The sequence below is a fragment of the Lepidochelys kempii genome, chromosome 1 (genome assembly GCF_965140285.1).
Source record: "Lepidochelys kempii isolate rLepKem1 chromosome 1, rLepKem1.hap1, whole genome shotgun sequence".
NCBI lineage: Eukaryota > Metazoa > Chordata > Testudines > Cheloniidae > Lepidochelys > Lepidochelys kempii.
The window spans coordinates 149,628,002-149,648,755 of NC_136380.1; the positions used below are offsets into that span (position 1 = coordinate 149,628,002).

The 20,754-nt window shown below is 38.4% G+C and overlaps 1 protein-coding gene across 11 annotated transcripts in view; it reads right to left on the reverse strand.

Annotated features, from left to right (window-relative positions):
* DMD (dystrophin) overlaps positions 1 to 20,754 on the reverse strand; it is a 1,937,833-nt gene that overhangs the window by 1,278,301 nt on the left and 638,778 nt on the right. For all 11 annotated transcript variants that reach the window (XM_073357918.2, XM_073357898.2, XM_073357881.2 and 8 more), the window contains exon 13: positions 13,112 to 13,231. In XM_073357918.2, the coding sequence (XP_073214019.2) occupies positions 13,112 to 13,231 (120 nt within the window). The remainder of the gene's footprint in view (positions 1 to 13,111; positions 13,232 to 20,754) is intronic.

Sequence of the window (20,754 nt, forward strand, 5' to 3'; positions counted from 1 at the left end):
GATGCATTCTGTACAAGATGTGTCATGTAAGGTATTATTAGAAAATCCTGAATATGATTATCCTATTTGTGAACGTGTATCATTTTTGTATCAGAAGTTATGCATATTGACTATGTATCTGTACTCCAAATGGGCTTACTCTGGGTAACACCCACAACTAACCATTCAGGTACAACTGTTAAGCTAGACAGTGCTAATGGCTCATCAACAAAGACAATGGATCATGGAAGAGCTTAGCCTTCCTGTGAACGTTTCAGCCAGCCTATGAATAATGGCTGCTATGACTTGGCAAGGCATACAAGGGCATGTGACCAGACCATATGACACTGAACTCCATTTTGGTACCTGTATTTTTCCACAAACTGGGCTGGGAATTTAGCTTGAAACAAAGTTTTAATGGAAAAACTATATAAGGCAGGGAGTGACAGCATCTCAGGGACTCACTCCCCACACAAGAGAACTCCTGGAAACACCTGAGAAACAAAGACTGAACTGGGGTAAGTGCTGGACCCAGATTAAAGAGATTTCTAACCTCTGTAAGGAAATTTGGTCAATTGCTTGTATCATTAGTCAGGGTGAGAAATTTCTAATTCAAATCCTATCTATCTAGTATATTAGTCTTAGTTTGCATTTTTATTTATTTGCTAGATCGTCTGCTTTTGATCTGTTTGCTATTACTTAAAACCTATCTTTCTGTAGTTAACAAAGTTGTTTTCTGTTTTATGTTAACCAGTGTGTTTTGAGTGAAGTGTCTGGAAAAATCTCAGGTCTGTAAACAAAGGCTGTTGCATGTGAGGGGGAAGCAAATTAATGAGCTTGCATTGTACAGTTCCCTGTACAGCGTAAGATGGTATAACTCTGGGTTTATACTCCAGCAGGGCTGCACGGCTGGGGAGCAGGGAAATTGGCTGTTGTCTCCTGTTTGTCCTTGAGTGGCTTAGGTAAAGCATTCAGGTAGCTCAGTAGGGTGTGTGGCACCACCTACTGTCATGTTGGGTGATATCAGGGCCTGGAGAGGCTGGCTGTGTGTCCCCCACAGAGCAGTGTGAGAGAGGCCAGCCCAGATGAATGGTTATGAGGCCTGCTCCCAGACTGCACTCCAGGGGTGACAATCTTTCACACTCGTATTTTACCAATATTATTTTTTTTAACGACTTCCACAAGTAGTGCCTCTGATGTGCAACTTATTGAGGAACTATGTCAACATACTATGTAAAACTCCCCCCCCCCCGAAAGGATTGTAGTATGTACTTTGTGGGGCATTTTTTTCATTGCAATTTAGGGGAGATCACAGTGAAAGTACAGACACAGAAACAGAAAAACACACCACCAAGGTCACAACCACTGTTTTGAACATACCCAGAATTACAGCTGGTCAGAAATTCTCTGATGGAAGACTCTTCTTCCACCACAGAATGCTGATTTGTCTAACTAAAAACATTTGGTGAGGACAGACTGATTTAGACAGAGTTGTAATTGGACACAAGCAACTTCAGAAAACTGACTAATTTCTTGACAGCTCACCTGGTGAGCTACTGGGAAGCTTGAGCTTCCAGGCTCCCAGGTACCCTTCAGCCTGGTAGGCAGACTGCCTCAGAGCCAGGACTTCATTTCCCTTTCATGGAGAACTTTGAAATTTTTGCTTTTCCTTACAGTTAAAAAGAAATTGAAGTTTGAAATATCAAAATCCTTTACAAAACAAAATTATCTTTCTCCACACAGTTGTACTCAAAATAATGCTTTAATGTTCCATTTGAATTTTCATTCCTTCACCTTCACTTGTGCAGATATATATTTTTCTGCCTGCCAGCAAACACTTGTGTATGCTCTCTATGTAGTCTAATTTGCAAGCATTATTATTTATTTACACTAGCAGAACCCAATGGTTACAAATACTAATGCCTGGCACATTTGTGTTTCTATGTTTCTGCAAAGTGAAAGCACAAGTATGTGTATGCATATTGCATATGCACAACTGACAAGTTCTCTCTTCAATCAGCAAGCTTGAACATCATCTATTTTTTCAGATCAATCGCAAGTTAATTTAGTTTAGAATGTTGTTGCTATCTCCATCCCTACTTGTAAGAGACTACAAATATATATCTATTGTGAAGGACATAGGGCCTATCTATAATTATTTATGAATACTGGAGATGACCTGGTTATTTGGGATAGTTGCTGTATGCATATATTGGATCATTGGAATGCTAACTGTGTGCATATGTTGAATTAGTTTAATAGCAGAGTTATTAGGAAATTAGTAGAAAGGCAGCAAATAACTCCAGATAATCAACCTCCCAGTAAACACAGCAGGTGTCATTAAGAGAGAGCCTGAGTTAACAGCTGGGAAGATGCTACTTCCAGGCTCCAGCCAAAAGTTACAAGACTTTCTCTGCCAAGACTTGGACTCAGAAAGACACTGAACAGTTAAACAGTCACTCTCTAGGTGGGGAGGCAGGGAGGCAATTGTCAGGAATCTGTCTGCAGTGAACAAACAGATTCCACTGGCGAATCTGAAGAAGCAAGCCCTGCATGGCCCACTCTGACAGGGTTGATGGTAAGGAGGATTGATGGTAAGACAGACGTGTGTATGGACCTTTTTGTTGTGTTAAAATCCCTTTACTCTTATGTTGTTTTTTTTTCTTCCTCTGTGTTTTAGATTAAACAATACTTTGGTTTGAAAAAGGTGTCTTGTCACTGGTATTAACCACCAATCATAAGCTTCCAAAGAGAATACTTGCAAATGCTGAACTCAATCAGGCCTGCTGGGTAAGTATGGTTAGACCTCAAGGTGCTGTAGCCTGGAACCTGGTTTAAGAGTGGCAGAAGCACATGATTTCACCCTGAGATAGGTGACGGCCCGGGGCCTAAAAACTGAGGTACGCACTCAAAGAGACCAGAGTGGAGCCAGAAGTGCAGCTAGCTTTCTAACTGTGCCATCTACACCACCCACATGCACAACCTAGTGTCATTATAAAATCTGTGCAACACATCCAATTTGTATATTCTTGGTGCTTTAAGAAACCCAATTTCACAGAGCTGAAAACAATTATAAGCCAAATCATCTGGGAGGAAGAATTTAATCAGAAAAACATGCATGTTAATTGGGAATCATTTAAGAACACCTTACTAGATGCCCCAAAAGCTGCAATCCCACAACCGAGAAAGAAGCCAGTGCTGGTTAAAAAATTGAACTGGTTTACAGTGGCAGTGAAGAAAGCTGTATTAAGAAAGAGAAAGAAAGGAAGAAAGAGAAAAGTTGACAGTAATGAACATAAATTACAGGCTAGGAATTGTGGAAAATGATAAGAGAAGCAAAGGGACACAAGAGAAATTGATGGCCAGCAGAGTTAAGGCCAATAAGTTAAGAACAATAAGGATTTTTTTTTTGTAAAAAAACAAATCAAACAACTATATTAAACTTGCATCCAACAGTTTTAATATTCCAGCAAGCAGCTCAGCCAGCTCTATTAATGTTGATTTTCAATAAGCCGTGGAATTTGGGGGAAGTTCCAGAAGGCTAGAAGAAAACTAATTTTGTGCCATTTTTTAAAACAGGTAAGTGGGATGACATGGGTAAGTAAAGGCCTGTGAGCCTGACCTCCCTCCTGGGCAAGATAATGGAGTGGCTGATACAGGACTTGATTAATCAAGAATTAAAAGAAGGTAATGTAATTAACGCAAATCAACATGAGTTTATGGAAAATAGATACTGTCAAACTAACTTAAAAAAAAAACAGAGAGGGTAATTAACCACTGGAACAATTCACATTTTCATGATGGATTCTCCATCCTGACCATTTTTAAATTAAGTGTTGATGTTTTTTTCAAGAAGATCTGCTCTAGGAATTATTTTGGGAAAGTTCTATGTCCTATGCTATACAGGAGGTCGGACTAGATGATCATAGTGGTCCCTTCTGGCCTAAAATCTTGGAATCTATCAGGAGTACATAACTCTCCTTTCAACACACCTCCTCAGAGAAAGTATACAAACTGAGAAGATGGGAGGGGAGAAAGGAAAAATGACATGGGATATTCTAGTTAAGGAAGAACTCAAAGGAAAGGAAAGGAGAAATTATTCTACACAATTCTTAAACTACCAATATCTTCTCTAGCAATAGACCTAGAAAAGGCCACTCAGGCAGCAAGGCTTGTTGTAGCTAAAGTACCTACTTCTGGCTCTAATGTGCTTATGACTTTATTGGAGTGTTTGCAGAGAGAGGACAATGCCCCAAAATTAAATTGCACTGTCTTAAAAACAGAGATGGAGGAAGCGGTTACTTCTTAACCTGAAATTATTGCTACGGATATAGCACCAGTCACAGCAGATTTAGCAGCTGCATTAGTTGCATCCCAGCAATATGGTCTGTAACCAAGATGAGAAAACAATGGCTCCTAGAAATAGGTAGACATGTTCACATGCAAAGCAAAATCAGGAAACATTGGTTTTTAAATGTGAATTTTGGCATTCCTCAATTTTTTTTTAACCTTATGCCACAGAATTATCACTATTTGTCATTGAGCGACATTCACGTAGGGGGAACAATTGAGCTATGGTGAGGGTGGGCTTTGTAGGCCATGTTTCATTGTCTGTCATATAGATACCTTATTCCTTATGGGCTAATAATTTCAAGTTAATGTATTACTAGTGGTAGTCAGGATGGAGTTGTGTGTTACAATGCACTGCAGTTTCCAACGTACAACACAATACATTAAAACGGATAGCGAAAGTGGATTCAAAAGGCATGGAACTTGTATTAGATGCACAAACATGCACAAGTGCCTATCATTTAACACAACAGATGAGTACATTGTTCAGGTGACCAATCTACAACCCTTTGTAACTGTCACATTATAAACACTTCATAATAAAGGTAAGATGGAAATATTCTCAATAGCTGTGCTGTCAAGTACTTTTCCAATTCCTTGAGTCATAAGAACTGACATTATCTTTCTTGCTTATATTTTAACTACATGCAAATTTCCTACCGCCGCTTAAGCAAACCCCCAGCCCTTTGAAACTACTACATGAGGAGTTGGTCTTTGTGTGCAGATTACCTGTTACCAGAGATTGGATTTCAAAGGCCCAAACTGTATAAAGAAATGTTTGAACTGCCTAGCAGTGGTTCTGAATCTGAGACAGTTACAAACTTGTAACCAGAGGGAAGATCCAGTTGTGGGTTTTGAAGAATTGACACCTACCAGACCCAGAGGTTGGAGTTGGGGGTGACCTCTGGTAAGCTTTAGAGCATTCCAGGTTCTTTTATTGTTTTTGATGTTTTCTTTGTAATGATTTTACCTGAATAATATATGTGCTTGCTTAGAAAGAGCTGTGTGCTAACTTATAACTGCAGACAATTACACTGTTTATGACCTCAGGAGAGAAAGCAAACACATACCTTTTAGGCAGTCTGGCTTGCTGGGAATATCACAGTATAGACAGGGCACTATGGAACCTTAAAGAGCCCCCAGTCAGGAGGCAGTGTTCTTTGCCCCTGAGGGGTGATAACTGAGGAGCTGCGAGCCTAAAGTGGGTACCCTATGTAGACCATGGAGGGGAAATACTGGTGCAGTTACCATGAAGCTGCGATACTTACCTTTTACTTTACAGATTTGTATTATGTACTATTCTTCTGATGTTTTATAAATAAAGCAACTTATCTTATACTTGAGCAGCTTTGTTTATACCTCCGCAGTTTAAAAAAAAACAAAAAAGTCTTCGCTCTCAGCATCTACAGTAACAATTCTACACATGGCTGCATCCCAGTGATCTATATTTAGAAACATTCTTCCCTAATCTAGTGGCCTGCACCAGCTCAATGATGCAAGGTCACTCCAAATGCTTGATTTGCACACTTGAGAAGAGATGATGTTCCAAGAAAACTAAAAAGACAACAAACTACAACCCTCAGCCCCTGAAAAGCTGTACAATTCCAAAACAGCATAAGAATTACACTTCTTTCTTTTATTGTCTCTATAGTTAGGCCATGCAAAGTATTTAAACAAAATGATAGGTAGCTGTATTGATATATGGTTTAAACTGTGACCCATACTTAACCAATCACTTCTAGTGACAGATCACAGCAAACATAAAACGGAGGTTTTTGAGGTAAACCTATTTAAGAAACAAATTTGTAACAAATTTACATGCAAAAATATCGTGTAAGAAGTCTTCACTTCTAGGATAAGCATTGATTATTTAATCATATGGTGCTCAGTTCTGCCACCTTTACCCATGCTGAATAGGATCTTACTCTGCTGGTAGCCCCACTGAAATAAATGACTGAAACTTCAGCTGAGGAATAGCTGTGAGGCACTTCTTGGGGCTACCAATTCAATCCAAAGCATAAACCATGGCAGCATACCTTCTTTCTCCCCTAAAATTCCACCCCCTCTACTCCTAGAAAAGGAAGTTTCACAGATCCCTACCCCAAAATGAAAACTGTTTCATTCTTTTTAAAAATAAGTCCTTTGAGGAAAAGCTTTATTTATGGATATGAAAAGGTAAAATAGGAGAATAATAATAGCTTGTTAAAGATTGAATGAAGCTAACATAGGAATCAGAAAAACAAACAAAATAACTGGCAGGAGCACTGAGAGTAAACATACAATAAATTATAATAAGCAGCCTTGAGTCTGCAACTAATGGAAGAATTTTGGTAAAAGATGCTTCTCTAATGAAGTCAGGCTAACTACTGCTAGACTGGATGGACCAGTGGTCTGTAGAAATGTTGTTTGCATCTACATGTTTAACAACACACAAAAACAAGAGAGAAATTCAGTACATTGAAAATGTATATGTTCGGCAATAATAATTATGGTGTTACCCCTGATTTACCTTTTCTCAATCTATTCCGATATAAGAACTTTTTACATAAACTACAACAATGGATCATAGATCAAAAGATTATTTGTACTAATGTTCATAAAGTTCATAATAAGCTACGTAAATAAAACTACCTTTACCATCAGGGCCTGTGTCTCAGCTTCCCTCAGCTAAGCAAACTGGAAGGACCATCAGGAAGCACATTAAAACTCCATGATTCTCTAGATATAGCATTGGGCAGAGGGGGCTATTCTAACTTGGGCTAGCTGGTGACAGTCCCTAAGGGTCCTTTTGGCTACTGAGTACAGTTGGAGCAAAGTAGGCGCCAGACAGAACTCCTTTTTGCCTCCTGTGCCAGGACTACTGGATAGGTGAAGTCCCTCTGGTCTAGTGGTATCAAGGTTCACATAACAGAGTAAAGATGTTGGTAAATATAAATGCAATATAAATAGTAGGTTGAGTAGAAGGGATCATGACTTTTCATGTCCAGGTGGTGACCCCCTATAGACTGTTTAAGTCTTTGTGGTGAACAAAAGGAGGTTGATTGTGACTCAGAGATGTGGGGGTTTGGTGACTCAAAGAACAGAAATCTTGTCATTTCCTTGTGGTATGGAAGGGGGCTGAAGGCGGTTAATCTGATTTCTCACTTCCAAAGGATGTTAGGGGAGGAATTCTTAACTCCCAGTCCAGGTAACAAGCTTGTTTGATTCTCTAGTACCACTATACTCTAGTACTCATTGTCTCTAATACAGGCAGTACTAGAGAATCAAACAAGCTTGTTACCAGTCCATCAGCCGTCCATGGAGAACTGGCTGTGCACATGGTACTAACTCTCCTTGTTTTTATTGTTATGTCACATTAAAAGAAAGATTTAAATACTTTCTTAATATTCATTTTCCATTTAAACATATTCTGTAGTTCTTGAAACAGAAGGGAAGGGGGATGCTCATAATTTCTCTATAAAAATGTGGGCCAGGATATGACAAAGTTTTAGAATACCTGCTCTAGTAGCTTTACCTCAAGTTTACCTAAGAGTGACTCACTCTGTCAGGCAGTATTCAAGCCTCTCTGGTGACATCATAAAGGATGTTGGGAAAAGATTGCCTGGCTGGTTAGATATTGGATCAGAAGGCAATTTAGGATCTGCTTTGGTTGAAGGTTAATAAGATGCTGCTGTAGTCTAATTTCTTTCTTTTCTATCCTCTTCTGATATAATGGACTAGGTATCCAAAACAGTTTAAGAGCCCCCACTGGGAAGCCAGATAATGAAATGCAAATAGAAGAAGACAGATTATTTCATTTTGACAGAGATTGTCACAGACAAATATTGATCCCAAAAGAACACTGGTACCTTGTATTTAAAAACAGAAGGGACAAGAAATGCAAGACAAGGTCTATCATACATGGATAGTTGAAGTAACTCTGAAATGGTATTTAATGAGGGACAGTTACCTGTCTGCTCTCTAAATTTCAGGAAAAGAGTAAGCTGTACTAGACATCCTGTTCAGATAAGTTTAAGAGCATATTTTCAAGCAGTATGTTCAGGCATATAGATTTGTGTGTGTGCCAAGAGAAGTATAAGTTGATTGTAAAAAGCTATCCCTGCAATCTTATAAAAGACAGAGTTGTGACCCGTTGATAAGGATAAAAATTGCCACTCTTAGGTAATAAAGTGAATACTATGTTGTGAAAGGTGCTGGGATTGATTTAGCGGTGCATATGGTGCATTCTGGATTTCCAGGGGAGGAGTTGATGTCAGTACCTTCTTAGAAGCATTAGTTAGACAAGTCAAAGAGGTTTTATAGGGTTTTTTGCAGGGTTGTAGGTAAGGCCAAATTTGAATGGGTAGCTGCAAACAGCATGTACTGTGGCTGTTACACTCCACACATATATACATTACAAAGTGGGATTCACTGGATACTGGATGGCAAAAGTAGATTTTTAATTTATGAACTGTTAATTTCATCATAAAAATAGTGAATCCACATTTTCCCCAGCACAGAGTGTACTCAATTTTGCTGACGCTAGTGGCTTTAGTTAATAATTTTCGTTTAACAAGAGATTTGTCTTCCAGTGAGATACTAGAAAAATTCAAGGGTCCTGTGGAAAAAAGCTACACAGACAACCTTAATTCTGGTATTTCCTATCTTTAGTGTTTGACTTTGCTACATTAATGTTTTTTAATGTAGTTTTTTGTATGCAATATTATTTGTGTGTCTTTACAACACATTTGTATATAAGCATTTGATAACATTATCGTGTCTTTTACAAAACCAAGTTTGAGAGAGATGATAGCAGGTAAACTTTGATAGGAGCTATGTGAAACTGAGGGGAGGAAGTCATGAAATTCCCCCAAAATCTTATTTCACCATTTTCTCACCTCTGAAAATTCACAAAAGCAGTAATTCAGCTGTGGAAACATGAACACGCAAGACGTTTACCCTTTATTCCCCAAACAGCAGTTGTTGTAAAATGGTTCCATTTTTCATTAGAAATGGCCTCAGTAACATATGAGAACTTCACAGAGAATGGGTCATATTTTGAAGGTGTAAGACATGCCAAAACACTTACGCTCCTAGAAATCTGAATTTTAACGAGAGTATTTTGAATATGGTGTTTGTATGTAGACTACCTTTATGTCTCACTTTGCTATTGGAGCTACAAGTGAAGAACCCATATGAACCATATATAAATAAAAAGTGCACTAGTATTTCTCAGGAGAAACCGAATGATTTGTTCCTAAGTACAGCTGCACTGTACACAGTACTGCTAGTTCGTCAGTCTCCGCAGTACACCATGCCACTAACACCCGAGAACAAGGAATCTCTTTCAGCTTGGAGATTTCAATGCATATTTTGCAAGCTGGAGCTATACCATCCAGAAAGCTTCAGAGTGCCAATAAACACAACTGCTGTTGCCACCACTAGCACAACAAGGAGGGGGAGAGCTGATTACTTGGCCTTGGTTCTGAAGATGGGCGAGGACAGAAGTGTTGACGGTGTGGGGTGGACCCACAGAGAGAGAAGAAGTGGACTTCAAAAACATTTCAAAGACTCATTAAGTTTGGGTGCTTATTTGTTTTCAGCCACACCTCTGAATTTTTTGCGGTATGCATATCACTATTTTGTATCCTAAAAATAGCATAGGTTGCATATTCCCTATAAGGACTAAATTAACTCTAAATTATTGCCTATGGATTGCACTATTATCTTTTTTCAACTCTCCACCCACATGCTCTCTGAACAGCAAAACAGCAGCAGCAGAAGAAAGTCTTTAATGGGGCAGGGGAAGTTTAAATTGTGCTGTGGACTTTCCCTAAGGGATCCTTTTCATGGCACAGCCTAAGTAAAAAGTCTCTTGTTCAGGGAACAGTAATGTAACTAATTAGATTTAGTACATTTTTTTTAACCTAAACTCACATTTCATTTCCATGAAATGAAAGGAGGAATTACCCTCCAGATGATTCACAGAAAAAGCAGTCTACCCAATACTAATTTCATTTCAGAGGATGATGGGAACCAAAAAGACATGTGAGAAAAGAAGACTAAATCTCAGCTAAAGTGACAGATGACACTGAGGAAGATTTTCAGATTTATCTTTCAAATGTAAGGCATTACAAACTTGGTTGCAATAATCAGCGTCCTTATGTCTGTGAAAATCTGGCAGTGAAGTGGCACTGAAGATGCTGCAAATAATTCAGGGCTAAAATGGCCACATTAGAGCTTTTAATTCCCAATGATGAAATTATATCTCCTCCATACTTTAGCATGGAACTTATATTCCACCAATAGATGGGCAATTCAGTATGCCTCCAAAAGTCTAATTCTTTTCCATAACAAGGGGGGAGGTGGGGAACATAAGTTACCCTGTTTTACACCCAAAGATTTCATAAACATACAATAGCATGAAAAAAATATAGGTATCAGTGTGGCTGTTAATAGTTTTCCCCTTCCCCTCACATTAGTTTCTTCTGCACTTTTGAATCTCCTAGAGAACACAATCAGCTTGGAAGTTGTACATCATATTCACAAGAGGACTAAACAACAGAAGACAATGAAAACACTGACTTCCCCCAATCTGATCCTTGAGACCTAAGGATCACAGTGTGACTGGTCCTACCCAGATGTGCAAGACCCTTGTAACTAGAGCTGTTTGAGGTTTTCTCAACAATGTTTTTTTTTTTTTTCCCATTGAAAAATTTCTATGCCAACACACAGTTTATGGGAAAAAATAATTTTCATTGAAAATTTTTGTTTTTCCAACAAAACTTGGAAATGAATTTTCTTGTAATTTTTGCTGAGTCAGCTGTTCTTCTGGGGACTTCTGGTACTGTGCAGTCCCTTCACATACATTCCAATGAGGGTTACAGTTTAAAAGACACATTTATAGTGCTAAAAGGCAATATATCTGTGCATATGTAATTAAGAACAATATCTGCTTTTCTGACTTTGTGCTTGCCTATTTAAGAATTCCAGTAATAACAATGGGCACATTTTTTAAACCCGAGTGCCTAAAGGTATGCTCCTAAATGTAGAAAATACCACGCTGGATCAGAGAAGACTAATTGTGTATTGTGTGAAAAAACATTTTCTTTTATCAGTTTTGAATTTGCCACTTTTCCATTTCATTGACTGCCCACTGATTATTATTATTATTTGCATTGCAGTAGCACCTAGTGTCCCCAGTCAGAGCACCACTGTGCTAGGCACTGTGCAAGCATAAAAGATTGTAATCTCTTTTAGACTGTCTAAAATAGATGAGTGGCAACTGATAAAAGTGAACGAGGGATGGGGGGAAACAAACTAGTCGTGAAACATCTATTTGGTATAATAAGCAGTGGTCATACTTTCTTCCAGTAGACTAGATGACATAACATTTATTCTGACTTTCCCTACCATCCCCCAGCCCTCCTTTTTTTACACTATGAGTGGGACATTATTTCAGTGGAAAAGGTATAATTTATCACTTATTGTTCCTGTATACAGCATGGAAAATTTAGAAAAGATCTCTAGTTCTTGGACTTTCCCTTTAAAAAAAAAAAGATGTTAAGTATGAAGGGGAAGTAAGATTATCTGCTGTGGTATGTTGTTCCATGTTATGACAATTTTCCTCAGTTTATCAGCCACAACAGATACTGCATTTCTTTAGGAATTGCTCTTCTTGTAATTTCAGTACCCCAGTGACACAGGACAATGCAGCATCAGGAACAGAGATGATTGCAAACAACTCAGTTTTGTTGTTGAACCAGATGAACATGAAATGCCTGTTTATGTCTGAGCCCAGAGCAGTTGCAGCCAACTTGTTTACCTCTTCCTCCCTTATTTGGAGATTGAGCATGAGACTAAATTGTGTCACAGATAAGTAGCCTGAAGCAGCTGGCTGGAGAGATGACATTTCACCAGGATACAAAACAAATGCACACAGGAAAAAGTGAGAAAATAAGATAAGGTGGTTGAGATTGCACGCTGGACAGGCATGCTTGTACAACTGTGTCTGGAAACTGCTGAACTGGAATTAATTTGCAAACTGGATACAATTAATTTAGGCTTGAATAAAGACTGGGAGTGGATGGGTCATTACACAAAGTAAAACTATTTCCCCATGTTTATTCCCCACCCCCCACTGTTCCTCAGACATTCTTGTCAACTGCTGGAAATGGCCCACCTTGATTATCACTACAAAAGGTCCCCCTCCCCGCTGGTAATAGCTCACCTTAAGTGATCACTCTCCTTACAGTGTATATAACAACACCCATTGTTTCATGTTCTCTATGTATATAAATCTCTCCACTGTATTTTCCACTGAATGCATCCAATGAAGTGAGCTGTAGATCACAAAAGCTTATGCTCAAATAAATTGGTTAGTCTCTAAGGTGCCACAAGTACTCCTTTTCTTTTTGTGTCTGGAGTAACACAGAGCTTACCAAATCATTTAAAGCTCATTTTGATAAAATACTTCAGACATATTGTCAGAGTGAATGTTGTACCAGAAAACCTAAAAGAAGGGTTTTGTATACAAAGGGTTTTGTGCAGGGACGCTGGACAATTGTTTTTTATCCTTAGTTTACAGATGGCATGTAATCCCTTTTTCTGATTTCATACAAAAAACCTTCACATTTTTAAATATTTAAGGCACTTTTCCCCCAAATATTTACATTTAGCCATGCACATAAAAACAGGACTGACAATTTTTTTTTTAAAACAATCACAAATATTTCTTGAGGGATGCTGAAGATGAATGCTTTTTTTTTTTTTTTTTAAATATACAGAGTAATTCAACATTTACCTGAAGCTGTTCTTCTAGTGCAGCAGTAGCTTTATCTCCACCACTTTCATCCACCACAACTACCATATGAGTAAGGGAATTCACCCTGACTTGTTCCTGTTCCAAGTCTTCTTGAAGCGCCTAAAAAGAAAAGGGGGAAAAAAATCTATCATCACTCTTTAGACAGGAAGATTCCAGTCCTCAAACAGAGTGCAGTGTCAGAGTAGAACCTCATGGACTAAAAAATGGGAATACATGAGCAGTAAGGTGCTACAATATGCAAGGATAGTTGTCCCTTTCTTGAAAACTATCTAGTACAATCTGCCTTTCCTCTCTAAGCGTTTAGTCCTCTCATCAACATTCAGAATGAAACTTTGGATTGAAAAAAAAATTGTTGAGCTTGTATAGTTGACATTTTATAAATATCAATATCTTGCTCATTTGAAATGGGTATTAGATTACTTTATTAAACAGTGTTTGCATATGTTATAGTATTACACACAAAAAATATGTGAAAGAACATTATTAAAGTTGCAATGTAAAATACCCCAAACTTAGGAAATACTAGTATTAAGGTTGCCTGTGCAACCTTAACTTTGCCCCCTTCTGTGTGGGTGCATTATGATGCAGTCTTTAATTAGATGATCACATACTATTTTTGCCACAGGACCCTGCTTCCATCAGTACACAGGATGATTGGTGCCTACTTGTGGTTTGAGCATTGGCCTGCTAAACTCAGGGTTGTGAGTTCAATCCTTGAGGGGGCCATTTAGGGAACTGGGGCAAAAATTGGGGATTGGTCTTGCTTTGAGCAGGGGGTTGGACTAGATGACCTCCTGAGGTCCCTTCCAACCCTGATATTCTATGATCTATTCAATACGTTTTCTCTCCTCATTGTTCAATGTGTAGCTCCTGCTTTATTTACTGTACACTATTCAAACTTTGCTCTGAAGATAGTTTACATTTTACCTTAATGGATGTTGTTGTTTTTTTTCTTTTGTTTACTCAGTATTAACTGCCTCATGGCCTTTTCTTTGGCACTCAACATTGTAGTCTAAATGCATTACAAACATTAATGAATTTATTTTCAAATGAGTGGTAGCAACCCCATTTTACATTCATAGAGAGATTAAGGCCAAAATAAACTCTTAATTTTAGTTGCCCAGTCTCAGACTCCAAGGACCATAGTACTTAACATTGCATAACACTTTATATGTTGCAAGTATTGTTCCTACTGACTTCAGTTGTAACTGCGAATTCTTAGCACTTCTGGAAACCAGACCCTAGGGTCTCAAGTCAGGAACTCAGAAATGAGCAAACAAATGGAAATCACCTGTAAAGAGTTTGGTTTCAGTGACTTGCCCAATATCACAAAGGAATTCTGTAGAATTGAATTCAACAGGGCAGCATAAAACTGCCTTAGACATGAGACTATCCTTTCTCTTCCTGTAACTCCCTGCCTCATTCATTACACTCCTTCCAACTTCTGCAACAAGTGAAACAGAGGTCCTACAGACAACAATATCCTTTACTACACAACCTTGTTTCATCCCCAGAGCAGATCTGTCCTGTGCACTGCACAAAGCAAGGGTCCAGTGGAAAAAGCCAGTATGTGATAATGTAATTAAAGACTATGTAAAAAAATAAATGGACACAAATCAGATGTCAAGAATTATAAAATTCATGAACCAGTCAGAGAACACTTCAATCTCCCTGGTCACTCGATTACAGACCTAAAAGTCACAATATTACAACAAAAAACCTTCAAAAACAGACTCCAATGAAAAACTGCTGAATTGGAATTAATTTGCAAACTGGACACCATTAAATTAGGCTTGAATAAAGACTGGGAGTGGATGGTCATTACACAAAGTAAAACTATTTCCCCTTGCTTATTTCTGACCCTACTGTTACTCTCACCTTCTTGTCAACTGATGGAAATGGGCCATCCTGATTATCACTACAAAAGTTATTTTTCTCTTGCTGATAATAGCCCACCTTAATTGATAACTCTCATTATAGTGTGTATGGCAACACCTCTTTTTTCATGTTCTCTCTGTGTGTAATATATATATTTATATGTTCCTACTGTATTTTCCACTGCATGCATCCAATGAAGTGAGCTGTAGCTCACGAAACCTTATGCTCAAATAAATTTGTTAGTCTCTAAGGTGCTACAAATACTCCTTTTCTTTTTGCGGATACAGACTAACACGGCTGCTACTCTGAAACCTCTCAGAGTGAAGGCTCCCTGTTATCAGTTCTGATGCCCAGACCCAGATCCAGTACAATTAACACCAGCTCAGAGGTACAAATTGCAAAGAAAATCCTGCTCAGCTCCAGGCTGGAGCATGATCGGTGAAGACAGGACCTTTGGGGATTTATGCTGCTAAAATCTAACAAATCGCTACTGAACTTAAGCAAACTACAATATTTCAAATTTTTATAACTTAGTTAAATTTAGGCACTTTTTTATGGAGATGGTAACAGCACATCCCTGTCACAAAGATGACCCACCCATCAAAAGTTAAGTCCCTGCTCTAAAGCATGGGGACACTAGAGCATCTAAAACACAAGTTAACAGATTATATTTAACATGGCTGGGGGAGGGGACCACACATTATCCCCTACCCTCATTCTCAAAAATGACTGAACTGTTATGGTTGAAATTTTCAAAGAAAAAAAAATCAGCGGGAAACGGATCTAGCATGGAAACCTTCAGCCCAAATGGTTAAAGTTTGGCAAAGTTATAAGCAACTGAAAATGGTTTTGTATTGGGAAAAGTCAGGAAACCTTAATATTCAGAAGCCACCAGCCATGTGAATGTTTCATATAACACATTTCATAGTCTACATCTGTTTTCTCTCGGTAGTTATACTTACAAAGTAACACCCATGTACTGTCATTTAACATTTTGATAATGGAGAGACTCATATAAATGCAGTGCAGGAAGCCATCTCCAAGCAGCATCTAGTCCAGCCCCTTGCGCAGAGGCAGGACCAAATCCCTGAAACGCATTTGACCACTCTGTTCTTAAAATCATCTAATGATGGGGATTCCACAACCTCCCTTGGAAGCCTATTCCAGAGCTTAACCACACTTATAATTAGTAATTTTTTTTTCTAATATGTAACCTAAATCTCCCTGGCTGCATATTAAGCCCATAATATCTTGCCCTACATGCAGTGGACAGGGAGAACAATTGATCACTGTCTTCTTTATAACAGACCTTAACATATTGCAAGATTTATCAGGTCCCCTCTTCCCGGTCACCTTTTTCTCAAGACTAAACATGCCCAGTTTTGTTTTTTGATTTGTTTTTTAACCTCACCTCATAGGTCAGGTTTTCTAAACCTTTTATCATTATTATTTTTGTTATTTTCCTAAGAACTCTCTCCAATTTGTCCACATCTTCCTTAAAGCGTGACACCCAGACCTGGACACAGTTACCTCCTGTGTCTTACATATGACACTCCTATTAATGCACCCCAGAATGAAATTAGCCTTTTTTTTGCAACTGTATTGCATTGTTGACTCATATTCAGTTTATGATCTTCTATAACTCCAGATCCTTTTCAGCAGTTCTACAGCCTTTCTAGTTATTCTCCATTTTGTAGTTGTGCTTTGATTTTTCCTCTCAGTGTAGTACTTTGCACTTGAATTAAATCTGGTTGATTTCAGCACAATTTCCTATTTGTCAAGGTCATTTTGAATTCTAATGCTGTCCTCCAAAGTACTTCCAACCTCTTCCAGCTTGGTGTCATCCACAGATAGTATAAGCACACACTCCACTTCATTATCTGAGTCATTAAGGAAAATATTGAATAATACCAGACCCAGGACAGACCCCCACAGAATACCAATTAGACGAGCACTCGCAGTTTGACAGCGATCCATTGATAAGCACATTTTGAGTATGGTCTTCCAATCATGTATGCAACTACCTTATAGTAATTTCATCTAGATCTCATTTCCTATTTATTTTGAATGGCCACAATCAATATATTGGGGCAGATTTTTGGTTTTGTTCCATTCCCTTTGCAAATTCTTTGCAAGAGGCAAAGTCCTCTGCTTGGGATTCCCCGGTAGAGGGGAGCCTCAGAAGGCGTGGAGAAGGCATAAGCAAACCCCTTTCCCTCTTTCTTCACAAACTGCAAGGAAGGGCAGTAGTATGTGTGAATTTCACTAGCTAGCCGCAGACTAGAAGTTACAAGAGAGGAATGTTGTTCAATAATAAGAGCTTTGAATGGCACAAAATTATTAACATCAGTCACTGGAATTGTTGAGACCAGAACTCATGGTCTCTTCCTGTTTCAGAGTAACCGCCATGTTAGTCTGTATTCACAAAAAGAAAAGGAGTACTTGTGGCACCTTAGAGACTAACCAATTTATTTGAGCATAAGCTTTCGTGAGCTACAGCTCACTTCATCGGATGCATCGGTCTCTTCCTGATACACCTCACCCTAGGCCAAAATAGTAGTAGTTGTAGTCTCCTTTTCCTTGTCCTCCAGATCTAGAGCTCTAGTTCCTTTCTGCTTACCATGAGGCTCACTGGAGCTAGCAGTGTGTATTAAGGAACTCCCTGCAACTGAAACACACTCAGTGCAATCAGTAGGCAGTGATTTCTGTGATGCATTCTCAGTGCAGATTGGATGTTCAGAGATTTTAGAATCAAGCTCTTCTGAGCATGTAAAAATAGCAATTTTCAGAGACTTATAACTTGGATAAATGTTGGTGTATTTTCATGGGGACAGCATAAAACACCTCTTTGATCCCAGGGCTATCCCACTGCCATGTTTGAAACAGCATAGTTGCCAGAGCTTTTCAGTGAAATTATTGGGTGGAATTAACACTGGCAAAACTACCAATTTTTCCCCTAAGGAAAGGTTAAATATTAAAAAGCAACCACCACCAAAACAACCTGGGAAAGAGCAAGCTTGGAAAATTTCATTTGGAATAGGTAAAGTCTAGAAGAGGTTTAAGCAACTGAAAACAGGTCACATAATGCGAAGTGTTAGGGAACCTTTACTATATAAATGTCATTACCTGTAGCAGCTCTGCATATCATATGTACTATATTATTACTCATTCTGGCCTGTGCACTGGGTGAAACCACATAATCACTATGTTCTCGAATGAACACACGCTGAAAAATTATAGAAGACAAAAACACCACATCACCAAAGGGTGGACACTTTTGACTCCATACCCCTTCTGCATAACAATCTAATCTTTATTACCCACTCCATCTCAAGTATCAGGGGGTAGCCGTGTTAGTCTGGATCTGTAAAAGCGGCAAAGAGTCCTGTGGCACCTTATAGACTAACAGACGTATTGGAGCATAAGCTTTCGTGGGTGAATACCCACTTCGTCAGATGCAAGACCAACAGACATACTGGAGCATAAGCTTTCGTGGGTGAATACCCACTTCGTCAGATGCATGATGCATCTGACGAAGTGGGTATTCACCCATGAAAGCTTGTGCTTCAATATGTCTGTTAGTCTATAAGGTGCCACAGGCCTCTCCATCTCAAGTGACATCTGTTACTCCCTATGCTTAACTATCAATCCCAATTTGTATTTAGCTCAGTACTGATTTCTTTCCCCAGACCTGAAGAACTGTTTGGTTAAAAAATGTGAACCTTCCACCAACAGAAGTTGGTCCAATAAAAGATGTTACCTTACCTACCTTGTCTCTCTCACTCTCATGGCAATTCAGAGGAACAAACTATAATGCAAGAACAAAAATAGGAGTCCCTCCCATTCTTAACAATAACTGCATTTTATAAAATCACTGGTGAAATAGAACTGGACACCACTCACAGACAGTGACAAGAGCACAAATGAACAAATGATGGGATAACAAAAATAATAATCTAGTAGCACCAAAAGCAGATTTAGACAGATCTCCTGTCCTGCTTCACAAACTACCTCCCCACTCTTGTCACTAGAAATGTACTTAGCTGACTGATTCTCTGGCAATTAAGTCAAGGAATAACAGGATAAAATAATAATAAATCAATATAGTCTTAAATAATAAACTCTGCCTGCAGTGGACAAACTGCCCTTTTCCACAGCAGCATACAACAGATGTTTCAGAGAATACAGTGGTTTTCTCTGACAGATGATATATATAATTGTGCCATGTATCAAAGTAATGGGAATCAAAAAAGAAAAATGGAGCTATTCTTACCCACCCACTCAAACATGATTTTTGTGGAAGCAGCGTGAGCATCTGTGTACAATTTCAGTTCAATGACATGAAAACCAGAGAAGGGCTCAGGTCTGAAAATTAGACCCAGATCCTTCAGTCAGTGGGTGTTTGGGTTAAAATGGTTTAATTATAACTTCAGAAGGTTAAAAATCCAGTCAGCTCCCTGACTACATCATTAAGAGAGATTTGACAGGAGAGTACCCCAATTTTTGCAGTGTAAGCCTCAGATATACAGAATGAAATCCAATATGCTAGTTTCCTATGCCTAGAGGCAAGGCGGATTAAACAAGGCAACAGCTCAAATTTATATTAGACTTATTTAAGAATGAGGCAGGTGTCAGTCATGTAACAAAGACAAAAGATCATCAGAGGATAGTCATCTTTCAACATGACAGAATACAGCAAATGTTATAAAGAGAAAAATGTAACCAGCATCTAAGATACATAGCTCAGGGGGACACTGTAAGCAAGGGAAATAGCCTTAAAGAATATAAGACTCTGCTCTCTCACTGTGTGTTGCCTGTATTTTCCCCTCCCTCCCTTATTAAACTAAATAAATCAAAATCAGTGGTAGGCTTACAGATTCTCAAAAAAAAAACAAAAAAAAACAAAAAAACCAAAAACCAAACCACCACCGTGAAGGCCATTAATGACAGATCTGTTCCCAAGTCTATTATCATAACTACTTCTAAAAAAATTGATTCCCAAAATATACAGTTATCAATTTGATCAAAAGAGGCACAGGCAGAGTGTTGTACTCGCTTACAGAGATCTACGTAATTGCAGCGTCTTCCTTAGTAAAAAAAGTCAAAATGTCTCCTGCTAACACTTTTCCAATCAGGGGTGAAAACCTGGCTCTACTGAAATCAATGGATTGGTTTTTAAAGGCCAGAACTGCACACAAAATAATCAGAACCACTACAATGTGTCAAATTCTGTGACCATTTCTAAATAACCTAGGTCAACATCACAAAACATGCACTGGGATACTGATGAAGGTATCCAGATAAGGGGAAAAATTCCAAGGTCAACCTTGATTAAAATCCAACTGCAGAGAAAGTTTCCCACATACCTTTTCATTTTTAGGGACATACTGCAAACTCAAAAAGGAACAACTTTCCAAAGTTTTATTTTTATAATGAAAATTTTGCACAATTCTCCAGTAAAACTCTAAACTTCTGAACATTTTAGCCAGTTTAACTGTACAAAGTGAAATCTATACATAAATTTTAAAAGTGCATTTTTGTTTAATCACAAAATTTTAAATATGTAGCCTTTCTAGGCAAATTAACAATCTTCAGTTTCCTCTCAGGTACGCAGATTTCTTTCAGTTTTAAAAATGCATAGCCTAGACTACTTGCAGCAGTAGACAAAATACCTAAAATACAGGTCAAATGACAAATAGCGTTTTTTGCTGTTTCTTGGACAATTACGTTAAAGTAGTTTGGCA